At 30.6% G+C, this 12,629-nt stretch overlaps 1 protein-coding gene across 1 annotated transcript; it reads right to left on the bottom strand.

Annotated features, from left to right (window-relative positions):
- Positions 1-774: 774 nt before the first annotated feature.
- LOC145642064 (uncharacterized) lies at positions 775-3,905 on the bottom strand. Its single transcript, XM_081693142.1, has 3 exons — positions 3,554-3,905; positions 2,676-3,047; positions 775-1,508 (listed from the first exon to the last, which is right to left on the bottom strand). The coding sequence occupies exons 1-3, from the start codon at positions 3,725-3,727 to the stop codon at positions 1,077-1,079; spliced, it is 978 nt and encodes a 325-aa protein (XP_081549268.1). The 5' UTR covers positions 3,728-3,905; the 3' UTR covers positions 775-1,076.
- Positions 3,906-12,629: the final 8,724 nt, after the last annotated feature.

Raw genomic sequence — 12,629 nt, 5'->3', positions numbered from 1 at the left:
TACTATATAAAATAGACATATCATGCGGCTGAGCTCCAATGTGGCTGTCGTGGCTACGACAGGAAGAAGGGAGTGTGTGGTGGTCGGTCGGGGTTGCGAAAGGAAGGAGAGAAAGGGGTTGGTTGTGGTGGTGGTGGGTGGGGACTACGACAGAAAGGATAATGGTGGTGTCGTGGTGGTTGTGTTGGTGGTGATAGGATTAGAAGAGAGAGAAACAAATCTAGGGCTCTTGAGTCTTGGCTGATATGGTGAGTTTCTAATAGGAAAGAGGAGAAAGAATGAAAAAAATAATTGTACTTGTATATATTTTGTACATTAGCTGATACAAACAATATATCAGCCAATTGATATTTCATATAAATCAACATTCAAGACATTTATAAAAACGTATCAGCCTACAAATGGATTATATATGCCTACAAAAGATGCATATAAGCCAACAAGAGCAAAAATATCAGCCAGCAAACGCTACTTATCAGCCAACATATAGACCATATCAGCCAACAAATAAATAAATCAGCCAATTTAAGAAATATATAAGCCAAATAATGTCTGATATCAACCAAAAAAAAGGACTTATCAAAAATTAAAAAAAAAAAATATCAGCCAACACAAAAATCATATTAGCTAACAAATAATACATATCAGCTAACACATGAAACATATAAGCCAATAAGTAAAATATATCAGCCAAGCCAGATGCACGGAAATTTGTGTGCGGGCATCTGCACGCGTTTCTCATCAATAATACTATAGTATAACGAGTTTCATTAGTATTAATAAATCTTATTATTATTTTCCATAACATTCTTATACTACTAATTAATAAATCAACAAACTTTTATCTCTATTCTCTCACAATTAAGCTAGCTAGCAAGTACAAAACCCATGCTGGCCTGGCTATATATCGTCCTATTCCTAAAGTACGTAGTTTAGGTAGTTGTCTACCTTCACTCTTTAATTTCTTCTTCTCTCAAACAAATTGAACAAAAAACAATGAAAATAAAAATAAATAAACACCACTCAAAATTTCTTAGGAAATGCACTACTTAATAATCCTTAAAACTTAATAACTTCTATAGAGAGCAAGCTAATCCACAAGAAAGTGCCATTAAGAGTATGGCTCCTTCTTCTTCGTCGCGAGGAAAGGATCTCTTAGAATTAGCCTTAAGATAATCCATGTTTGAGCTCAAGGCAAAATCTTCAAAACAAAGCTTCTTTGCATTATTAGAGGTGTTATTATGAGTATAATTATTGTTATTTCTTGCAGCATCAATAACTTTGCTTCTTTTCTTGAGAGGTAATGTATGGCTTTTATCATGATGATTGTTATCATCTAAGCCTTTTTCTGTTTTTATCACTTGAACCTTTGGCTTGGGAGTTTCCACAGGCGGTGGCGAAATCGATGGCACAACTGCATTATCATTGCCAAATCCTGCTGCTGCTGCAGCTGCCATAGCTGCCCTTCTAGCTTTCCTTTGTCTTATTCCACATGCATTGCAAAGAGACTGTAACAATAACATTCGACATGTATTTATGTCATTAAATCATAAACATTGACAGATTTAATAAGAGACTATAACAAAAACATTCGACATGTATTTATGTTATTAAATCATAATCACATACAGATCTAATAAGGGGCTTGGGTGACACGTGTCCCACTATTTAGAAAAAAAATAAAATTGAGATAACAAAAATTAGGATAGAAATGCATGAGACATGTATTGAGTTAACAATTACTTATTACCCCTCTAATTCAATAATTGTAGATCCAATTCTAACCATTAATTTTTAAAAAATGTTTATAGATCTCATTGAAAGGAACACATGATCTAAGGAAAGGATTTCGCGGCAAAATCCTCTTTTTCAAGGAAAAAACCCTACTCGTGGATGGGTGATTGGGTGGTCCTTGAGAATTTTCAATTGAAATTGTTTGTTGTTTTATTAGAAAATATATACTTGTTCCTTTTTTTTTTCTTGATAAAATTAACTTAGATGGTCCTTATGATCCAACCAAATTAAGATAATTGAACTAATTAGTGATCACAAATTTTGAACCTTAAACTAATGCTAAACTCTAACTTATTCTTGGCTTGACAACTACCTTCTTATCCCAAATTTAGATTATCCCCTCCCCATCATTTTGATCCAAAACTAGCATTAGCATACATACAAAAAAACCCTAATTCAATCACTCAAGTGTAACCATATAAACCATTATCCTTCATTAATTAAGTACCGGGATCAAAGTTTAAAAATGTACACCGTGCTTGTTAGAAACTTTGATCCCGGTACTTAATGAAGAATTGAATATCATAATATCTGATTATAAGCATATACACAAAAAACACCTAACTCAAACACAAGCGAATGGTTAATTATAAGCACTTAAAACGTATTTACCCCTTAGATAGTTTTGCTAATAGATAATTTGAACGATTAATATGACAATTGAATCTCAGTATAGCTAGTAGCAAAGCAACAAGTATAATTTGAACCAGTAATATGGCAATTAAATCTCGACAGAGCTAGTAGTAAAACAATAAGTGTAATTTGAACCAGTAATATGACAGCTAAATCTGTAGAGCTAGCAACAAAAGTAGTGTATGAACATCAGATCACATGATCTTAACATATAGTGTTGTTAAATTCGAGGCGAAAATTGAAAATACCTTAGGGCCTTGAGGTCCACTTCTCCAAAGTGGGGTTGTAGTAGTATGACAATCTGAGCACACTCTTATCCCATCATTGTTTTGGCGTTTGGCAAGATCATGATCAAGCTGCTTCTTGCTATCTCTGGAGTCTTTAGAGGTTGCTATTTTTTGCATTATTCTCACCTTTGAGGGCTTCCATTTTGATCTAGAGTACTTATTTTGATCGTTATTATAGTTCACTGGAGTTTCGATTTTCGCCTCCTCTCGAATCTTTAATGAATAGCCATAACTACATCCACTATCATCTCCAATGGTGTTTTGAAGCCATGGTGAGCATGGTTGTCCAAGATCATTTGCTTTATTTTCATGGGACAAAACTAGCTTTCCAACCTGAGATCATATGATCATAACATATATTAGAATCAAAGTATGACATATTACAAAATAATCTAAGTATGACATTTTTACAAGGAAAAAGTTTGCTTAGCATAATTTTCACACTATGAAGTATAATGCTCTAATTCCCCCCTTTCTAACTTTTTCTTTTTCCAAATTACTCTTAAACTATACTAACAAGATCACAAAAGTTGCATCATAAATATATCAATAAACAAAAACTATGCAAGATAGTTTATAATTTTTTTTTTTTTTGAACAATGATAGTTTATAAATAAGATCACAAAAGTTGTATATTATAAATAAGAAATTAAAAAGCTTGCATAACAAGATAGTTTATATAGGATTTGTACACTTAAAACTTGCATAATTTTTTTTTAATATTATTATATTATGATCATATTACAAATTTTGAAGTTGATCTGAATCCGTCACTTATTTAGAGACAGAGGGAGCATACACGACCATAAGAAACAAATACATAGATAATTGGGACTCGCCTTTTTTTGTTCATGCCTTGAATAATCAAGGGATAAGATTTCATCGCGGTTGTGGGATTCTTCATGATGTAAATGACCAAAGACTTGGAAACTATGTTGTGTATGATCTCCTTTTAACTCAAAGAAAGGTATAGGAGATGAAGTTTGAGGGTGATTCAAGTAAACCGGACTCATATTTTAGAGAGAGAAAGATCAAACCTAGAGAGAGAGAGATCAAAAGGGTTGGAAAAAAAATGAGAAAGGCGGCATATGCTAAGGTTTGATGATATTAATGTTGTTATATATATATACACATCAAAATGATCAAATTAAATAATTATATTGGTAAATTTGGTAAGTTATATTATAAGGGTAATAAAGGTAAGTGATCATATATGAATATACTTTGATCAAGGGTAATATATATTAGCCATTCACGTGACTTCATGTCATCCAAGAGACACAAAATGCTAAAAGAAGACAAAACCTAAAGAAGGCGTTGAGTGCTACAACTCGATCCTATAATGACAAAATTTCTCAGTCCATATCTTTCTATTAACCTCTAACATCAACTCTACAATAAGGCACAAACCATGTTTATTATTTTACATTATGTTTTATGTAGGTCAAGTTGAAGGGATTATAGATTTTAGTTGTTTGGAATGGAGGAGAGATAACGAGTAGTAAAAGCGCTACTAGTTTAAACACGGTTTCATTCTGTAATTGATCCGATTACTTGCTTAGGTCATGAACTAATTTGACGCTATTGACCATTTTTTAATATGTGGAACTATATATACATACTTGTACCTAACAGTTTATCCATTAATGTGAGTCTGTTTAATTAAAGCATCTAAATCATGCCGAGCATTATTAATATTATTGTCATTCTGAAAATTAGAATGATGATCCTATTAGCCAAGATTTTGAGGAGATCATCGATAATTGGGGTCTAACAACACAAAGTCTAAGATGAATGGTGATTATGTTATAGCGAGACTAAATGAACCATTATCTAATATCATTTGTTAGGTTTGGAGAAAGATAATTAATGAAAGCACATGAACATATTCAAGAAAAGTTTCATCTTAAAATTAATTTTCAATTAGAGGGCTAAAATATTATTGGTTATTGATGACTAACAATCACGTAGGCAAGCTTGGATTTAGGTCAAATTATCACTATCTTAATGATTGTGAAAAATCGAGTTTTTAAACCTGTTTTATGCTAATAAGTGACTGTAAAAGGTAGGTCGAATCCTAATAAAATTGATTGTCCAGTTGAAACAAAGTAATCTAAATTGCACTATCTTGTTAGGTCGTTATAGCCTCAAAAATAGCTGACAATTCTAGCTATTAAGTGAAGGCCCAATTAAATCCGACCTAAATCATTACTGAGTTAGTAAAAAAAAAACCCTAAATCTTTAAAAATAAAGGCTAAGGGGCTGAATTTCTAAAGATAAAGTTTTGATTTTTTTTATCGTGTTTATAAATCATTGCTCTCTATGATAAACGGACCTAAAGGAGGTTGCACCTCAAAATCATATGGCAATAAGAGGAGTTGTCTCTTAAAATAGCCTTAAAAATTGGACACAACTTTCTCTTTTCTTCAATGTGGGATACATATCTCTATATTCATCTGCACTTTTACACTTTTTCAATGTGGGACAATATTTCTACTCACATGTGGGTTTGCTCGTGGGTTCAACACTCTACTTATTACATTATATGAATAATTGTCGAATTAGATCAACCAACAGCCAACCTATTCAAACATAAAATCAAACAAAAATTTCCAAGTTAGGGTTAAAATCACATTTCATGTTGAATAATCTAATTTGAAACTCTAAAAATACTAGGTCAAATTTAAATTGAGATCAGAGGTATAGTACAACTCACGCAGTCTTAAGCACCTAACATGCTAAAGGTACTTAAAGAAGAAATTCCCAAAAATTACCCTACTGTAATAATTCAACCTCTAGTACTTCGAAAATCATGGGTGAAGAAGCTCCAAACACCCAAGCAATTGTAGCTAAATCATCACATTTTCTGCTATTGACTTGCATGTTCACTCCGACAACCACAGGAAATAAAGAGTACAACCAGATTATTATTATTTAGCTTTACATACATACTATGGACTACTGTCTTACATTCCTTTGTCCTTCTTCTCACGGGAGTTTTTTTTATCAGATCATCACCATTTGCCATTTGGTTCCTCAAATAGTAGGATATAGATAATGTATGTACTATATGAACCCGAACGACTTTTTGCATCACACACTTAACTCTAGTCTTGTTTCACTATAATTTCTAAAGTTGTATTAAAACGAAATCAGTTTAAACCACGCCAATATCTGTAATGTATCCAATGGACGTTAGCTTAGTTATCTAAGTGCATGATACACTAGAGATCGAATCATGTCTATGTTATAGTTTTTGTGACTCCTAAAAAATAAAATATATATATTTTTGAATAAGATGCTTTATTCCTTTGTTTCACACCATGAAACCTACAAATATGTTTGCCTTTTATCATATGGAAAGCATAATAATATAAATAGTCACTTAGAAACCTACCAATCATGTATGCACTATACGAACCCAAATGACTTTTTGCATCACACACTTAACTTTATTCTTGTTTCATTAGAATTATTAACTCGTGTAAAAGCAAAATCTGTTTAAATCATGTCAATATCTCTAATTTATCCAATCGACGTTAACTTAGTTATTCATGTGCATGATACACTAGAGATCAAATCACGTCTATGTTATTGGTCTTGTAACTCCCTTAAAAATATAGAAAGAAAAATTTTGAATAAGATGATTTATTCCTTTATTTCAAATTTTCACACTATAAAACGTACATGTATAGCCTTTTATCTTATGAAAAGTATAATAATATGAATAGTCACAAAGTAATTTAAAACGGCCAAAATGCCTAATATTATTGGTGTCAAATGAAGTAGTATTATAAATTGTTTGAGGTAGATATGAACTAAACTTTGCTCATTCTTAGATCTTAGCCCTAAGATGACATAAAAGAGATGGAAGATTTAATAATATCTTCATCACCTTTATCATTTTTAAAAAAAAAAATTAATTAACTAATTTGTTAAACTACATACAAACAAGTACATTCTCTTCATCTTAAAAAGATAAGTTTAATTTAACCACCTGATAAGTGATAACCACGTAAAAGATAAACACTAAAGTGATACATACTTGCACGTGTACATACGCGTCTAACAAACTTGGTCTTCACGCCTGGTATTTTACAAGGTTAACCGTACCAACTGAACCAAGTCTTGCTTTAGCGCCTTAGAGTATACAATTACAATACTCATCAATACCCTATGTATATATGTGCATGATCATATACAAACAGCAGCAAAAGTTTAGATTATAATAATGTCACCATCCAAGATATATTATAACGGACCCCAATAAAAATATGATCACCAAACTTAATGACAAAGCATATATGAAAATTAGAGAGGGCAGTCACACTCTTTCTGAGCTTGCCAAATCTTTTGTTCCAATAATTCAACCTTACCACAATCCTCAAGAAATCGAAAGGCCATCTTTTGGTTCTCTTTGCTGTATTTTGGGCTGTTTTTTTTACCCCCTTTCCTTTAAATTGTTCACATGTCTTCCCACTTGTTTAATTTTTGCAGGAAAAAAATTATACTATAGGGTATATATGTATACTTATAAAATACCATTAATGCACTGGGACTTTTTTGGGACCATAGATCATGGCATGAAAATAAAAAATTATGTCCTCATATTGTTTATATATGATCGTCCATGCTTTAATTTATCAAATATCTTATATATATACATACATACATACTCTGATATATATATTGATATACACCCTTTGATTTTTTTTAGATTCGATAGTTGAGTTTTATGCTTTCAACGTACAACTTTTTCTAAAATTATCATCAATCATCTATGAGTACACTATAAATCACAACACTTGGTTTAGGGACTAAGGTGCTCAATGTAATGTGCATACGTTTTGAAATGGCATTCCAGTTGACGTAAAACACGTGATATTCACGGCCTAGGGACATAAGGGCGAGATAAAGAACACACATTTCAAACCTATAACACGTAGTGTAAAAAAAACGTACGTAGTAATTTATTCTCAAAAAGTTAAAAGTAAAATGTTGAAACTTACAGGTTTTGATGATGATGAACACAAACTAGCAAATTTTAGCTAATAAGTATTTTCTAGTTGGAATAAGAACAGGTTGTTTTATGAAGACTCAAGGAAAATCAAGAGGAAAGTTAAAGTCAATAATAGAAGAAGAGTTCCAACCAGGAACTAACTGAATTCCCTGACAGGAACATGAAGACAGCAAGTTAAGAAAACTAACTTGGTCCGCGTTGAAGACAACAAGTTTCACAAGAACTTGGTCTGCGAGGTTCCAATTGAGAACTGGAAATCAAGTAACAGCAGGAACTTAGTCCTGGACTGCGTGAAGTCCAAGTATCTTGGAATGCAATAATAGACGAAGCAATTTAGTTTTGTTAAGTTTTTATTCTTTAGAATTGTTGTAAATATGAATGTCAAGTTTACATATGAGATCTATTAGAAACGTGACCAAAAGCTTGGCAAGCTTAAATTACGAAAGTTTTAAATAAGATAAGTTTTATGAAAAGATTCATTCAAAAGATTTATTTCATAAAATCCGGATTTACTAAAAGATATTATTCTTTTCATAATTTATCTTTGATAGTTCTTCTAAAAAGATTTTCTTCAACAAGATTTACATAAAATCGTGTTTTGTGATTTTGATAAAAATAACAAAACCCTACTTTATATACGATCGAGCTAGTCTTGTATAAATTGTATAAATCACATTTCACATTTTCTTGTGAGTTTATGCGTGAAGAATTCAAAGAGTGCTTATTAATAGTGTAAGTTTTCCAAGTTCAATCTTTGTCATATTAGTTTCGGATTTCATGTGTAGCGTACCTTTCATATACTGGAGTTCAATTGTTTGTATTGGTTGGGATCTTGGGTGTGTGTGTGAGATTTATATCTTTGCATACAATTTTATAAGCTTCAAGGTTGAAGTTGAGTGTGAGAGTACTCAAGGAGTACGAGTGAATCTAAGTCAGGGACGACTTAGGTTGGGTAGAATAGGGTTCTATTGTGTCGCAAATTTAGTCTGGAACTTGTGAGTAAAGGTCTGAGTATAATAGGTTGTAAATTGTGAGTTTGCCCTATTATACTGAATTGGTTTGGTTTTGGAAATTCCTTAAAGGGTCGAGGTTTTACTTCTAGTTGGGCCCTGCAAGGGTTCTTCGTAAAATATTGTGTGCATTGCAAGTTCCTTTACATTCTGTTTTATATTCCGCAAAAGTAGTCACTAGGATCAGAATTCACATACAATTCACCCCCCTCTTGTAGTGTTCGTCTCAACTTACGATCTCAAATTCCAAAACATACGGATTATAACCAAAGAATACTTGAATGAGTGCATCATAAGTGTTGTGCATTTAGCCATTTAGTACACCATCTAATTATTTAAGCTACAAATTTTTTTCTTCCATCACATTATAATATTTCTAGTTGAAGTCTTGCAATTATTCACAATATAAGAGAATCTTCTAAACTATTTCCAATACATATTTTCACAGAAGCTTTAGCTTATGCTTTTTTTTTTTTTTTGAAGGTTTTTTTCTCAAATGATTAGGGTTTTTTTATTTAATCTCTATAAATTTGGTACAACTGTACTTTCTCATTTCAAGGGTTAGTAAATTATGCAATAAAAATTATATACTACTTCCGTTTCTAAAAGTTCGGCTCACTTACTATTCATGTGATACTGGTTAAATAAATTAGAATGTGAGATCTTATTAGATTCCCCTTATTATAAATAATTGAACTATCAACTTTTTTATAATTTTCACTTATGCACAGCCGGAGTTATTCATAGTCAAAGATGAGACCGTGCAATTGCAAAGTGATGAGTTGAAATTTCAGGAGTGGAGGGAGTATAAGCTATATGGATTAGATTGGGTTAAGATTAATAATTCTTGTAAATGAGAAGGAGATATTGGGGGGGGTGGGGGGGGGGAAGGTTTTAGTGAAAAGAACTAAAATAATGAGAATATCACATGCATGTAAAATAGAGGTACTCATAAACCGTTATATAAAGGGTGAGCCCCATAAACAAACAAAAAAAAAAAGTGGACAAAAAACATTTATTAGCCAATAGTAGTGTTTCCAAACATTCAATTAAAGTTTGTTTTTGAAAAAATTACCTTAATTAAATCATCGATTAGTGTAAACTGATAAAGAAGGTGAAAATCGATAACTCTTGTTATACATTCATCGATTTTGTGTAATATGAAATAACAAATTTTGGCAAGGTAAATTATGTTATATTCAAGAGATCAAATATGTCCAAATTTTTTTTTAAAAATGTCCAAAATGAGTTCAAATTGCAAAATATCTAATTCCAACGCCAATATGTTTGCGTATAGACAAAAAAATTGATTTTCAACTTGCAAATTGATCTAGTAGGAAAAGTAAGCTTTCAGATTTTGGGGGAGAAACGAGGCCCTATTCTCTGTAATTTATTATTACTGAAAATAAATTAAATTATTTTTTGGTGAGCTTACATTTTTAGTGAAATTAAATTATTTTTACCGTTTAAGAATTTATTATACACTAGCTTAAAATCCCGTGCAATGCACGGTTAATAAATAATTATATTACACTAACTTCTACAAAAAAAAAATGTATAAAATAAATATATAAAAAAGAAAGTAATTAAATATGATGTAATAGCTTAGTTATAATAGGCAATTTGATAGTTAAGGAAGTTTATTTTAGATTTTGTACAAAGTATAAATTATAATTTAGATACAAACCTTATTTTAATGTAAAAATAGTTTTTTTTTAGTAAGTAATTTTGGAGGGAAAAATTTTTACATTATGTTGCCAAGTGTCCCTCTAAGTTTCGCTTTTAGTATAATGTAATTTTGGGGGAGAAACGGGGCCCTATTCTCTGTAATTTATTATTACTGAAAATAAATTAAATTATTTTTTGGTGAGCTTACATTTTTAGTGAAATTAAATTATTTTTACCGTTTAAGAATTTATTATACACTAGCTTAAAATCCCGTGCAATGCACGGTTAATAAATAATTATATTACACTAACTTCTACAAAAAAAAAATGTATAAAATAAATATATAAAAAAGAAAGTAATTAAATATGATGTAATAGCTTAGTTATAATAGGCAATTTGATAGTTAAGGAAGTTTATTTTAGATTTTGTACAAAGTATAAATTATAATTTAGATAAAAACCTTATTTTAATGTAAAAATAGTTTTTTTTAGTAAGTAATTTTGGAGGGAAAAATTTTTACATTATGTTGCCAAGTGTCCCTCTAAGTTTCGCTTTTAGTATAATGTAATTGATGATTACCGATTTTTTCTTTAAAATGATAGATTTTTATTGATTAAATTTTTTTTACTAAGCTAAAATTATTAATTTTTTTTGAAAGAACTAAAATTATTATTTTATTGAACTTAACTTATTTTTACTAAATATTATTTAAATAGGGTATGACTATCCTTGTGAACGATTTCCATGGAACAACCGCATGATCGAATTTGATACTTCTAATATGGAGATTACGTAGAGAGAAATAATGGTCGTAGAATGAAAGTAACTTAAATACTTAATTTAATATGTGTGTCGTTAACTCCTTGAAAAGAACCCATATATAGATTCCTGGACAAATTGCAATTTTTAGTCTTGATATATGATGATCGATGATATGGACTTGTCCCATTTTAGTAACACGGATTTCATAGCTTCTTTTGATCACCATTATTGGGAACAAATGAGGCCATTGTTTATTTGGGCCAAGCATTGGCATCGTCGTCTCTCCCATCTTTAAAGTTCGACATTTTTGTATTCCCTCCATTTCATATTAGTTTACAGGATTATACTTTGTCAAATAATCAAATTAAACTTCATAAAAATACAATATATATATATATATATATATATATATATATATATATATATATATATATATATATATATATATATGTATTTTTGTAAAACATAGGCATGATGTGTGATCCTCATAGTGACAATTAATTTTCATCTTCGAAATATCAACCCTTTATAAAAAAAATTTGTATTAAAAGATATTATAGGTCAATGCATCTTTGCTTAGAGACTGTGAAAGCTAAGACAGCAAGACTCGTTTGAACTAACAATGTGGGATGGAAGAAGTACAAATTTTGTTTCTCTTCAGTGGACCCAGCTAGGTTAATTGCTCTAGATTAAAAAAAAAAAAAAAAAAAAAAAAGCTCTCATAGACCGAGATGACAAATTAAATATGATCTTATTTTGGTTTAGATAGAGTCACAAATGACACTGATATTATTACTAATTCAATTTCTAATTTAGGGTAAAACCATTTAATACTTTAAGCAATGGGATGTTAATATGATTTTTATTTATCCGATCTTATCTGAAATTATTAGACCTTATTAAAACTTATTTTAGTTGTAATTTGAACTTAGACAACCCTTATCAGTTACTTTTTCTAATCTGAATTTATCTAAACTTAATTAAGCTTATTTGAACTTATTAAAACTGAAATAAGTGAAAATAAGATGAACATAGCAGATCCTTACTTTCATACATGCCAGGTGCTACTTGACAATCGTTAGCTCGTGTCGTGTCGTTAATTGTTTGGTAAATTAGTTGGCCTCGACAAAGAATAATACTGCCTCCGTTTCTTATTTTATGCAACGATTTTGTGAGATATGAATATAAAATATTCTTTTGTTGCATATAATAAGAGACGGAGATAATAGATAGGTACTTACTAGATAGGTATTTACTAAGCCTACTTAATGCATGACCAAAAGAAGGAAATTCCTATTTCATGTTACACATAAAATCACAATTTGATGAAATTTGCAGTAACGGTGGTAGATCAGGAAATCAGACTAACAGAAATCAGAAGTTAGAATGATAAAATGATGAGAAAAAATAAAGCTGATGAATATGGAATTAAGTGACACGAAGGGTATGTTGTAA

This window comes from Chenopodium album, chromosome 8, assembly GCF_948465745.1.
Source record: "Chenopodium album chromosome 8, dcCheAlbu1.1, whole genome shotgun sequence".
Classification (NCBI taxonomy): domain Eukaryota; kingdom Viridiplantae; phylum Streptophyta; class Magnoliopsida; order Caryophyllales; family Amaranthaceae; genus Chenopodium; species Chenopodium album.
Note: the sequence above shows the minus strand (reverse complement) of the source record. Positions and strands in the feature narration are given on the sequence as shown.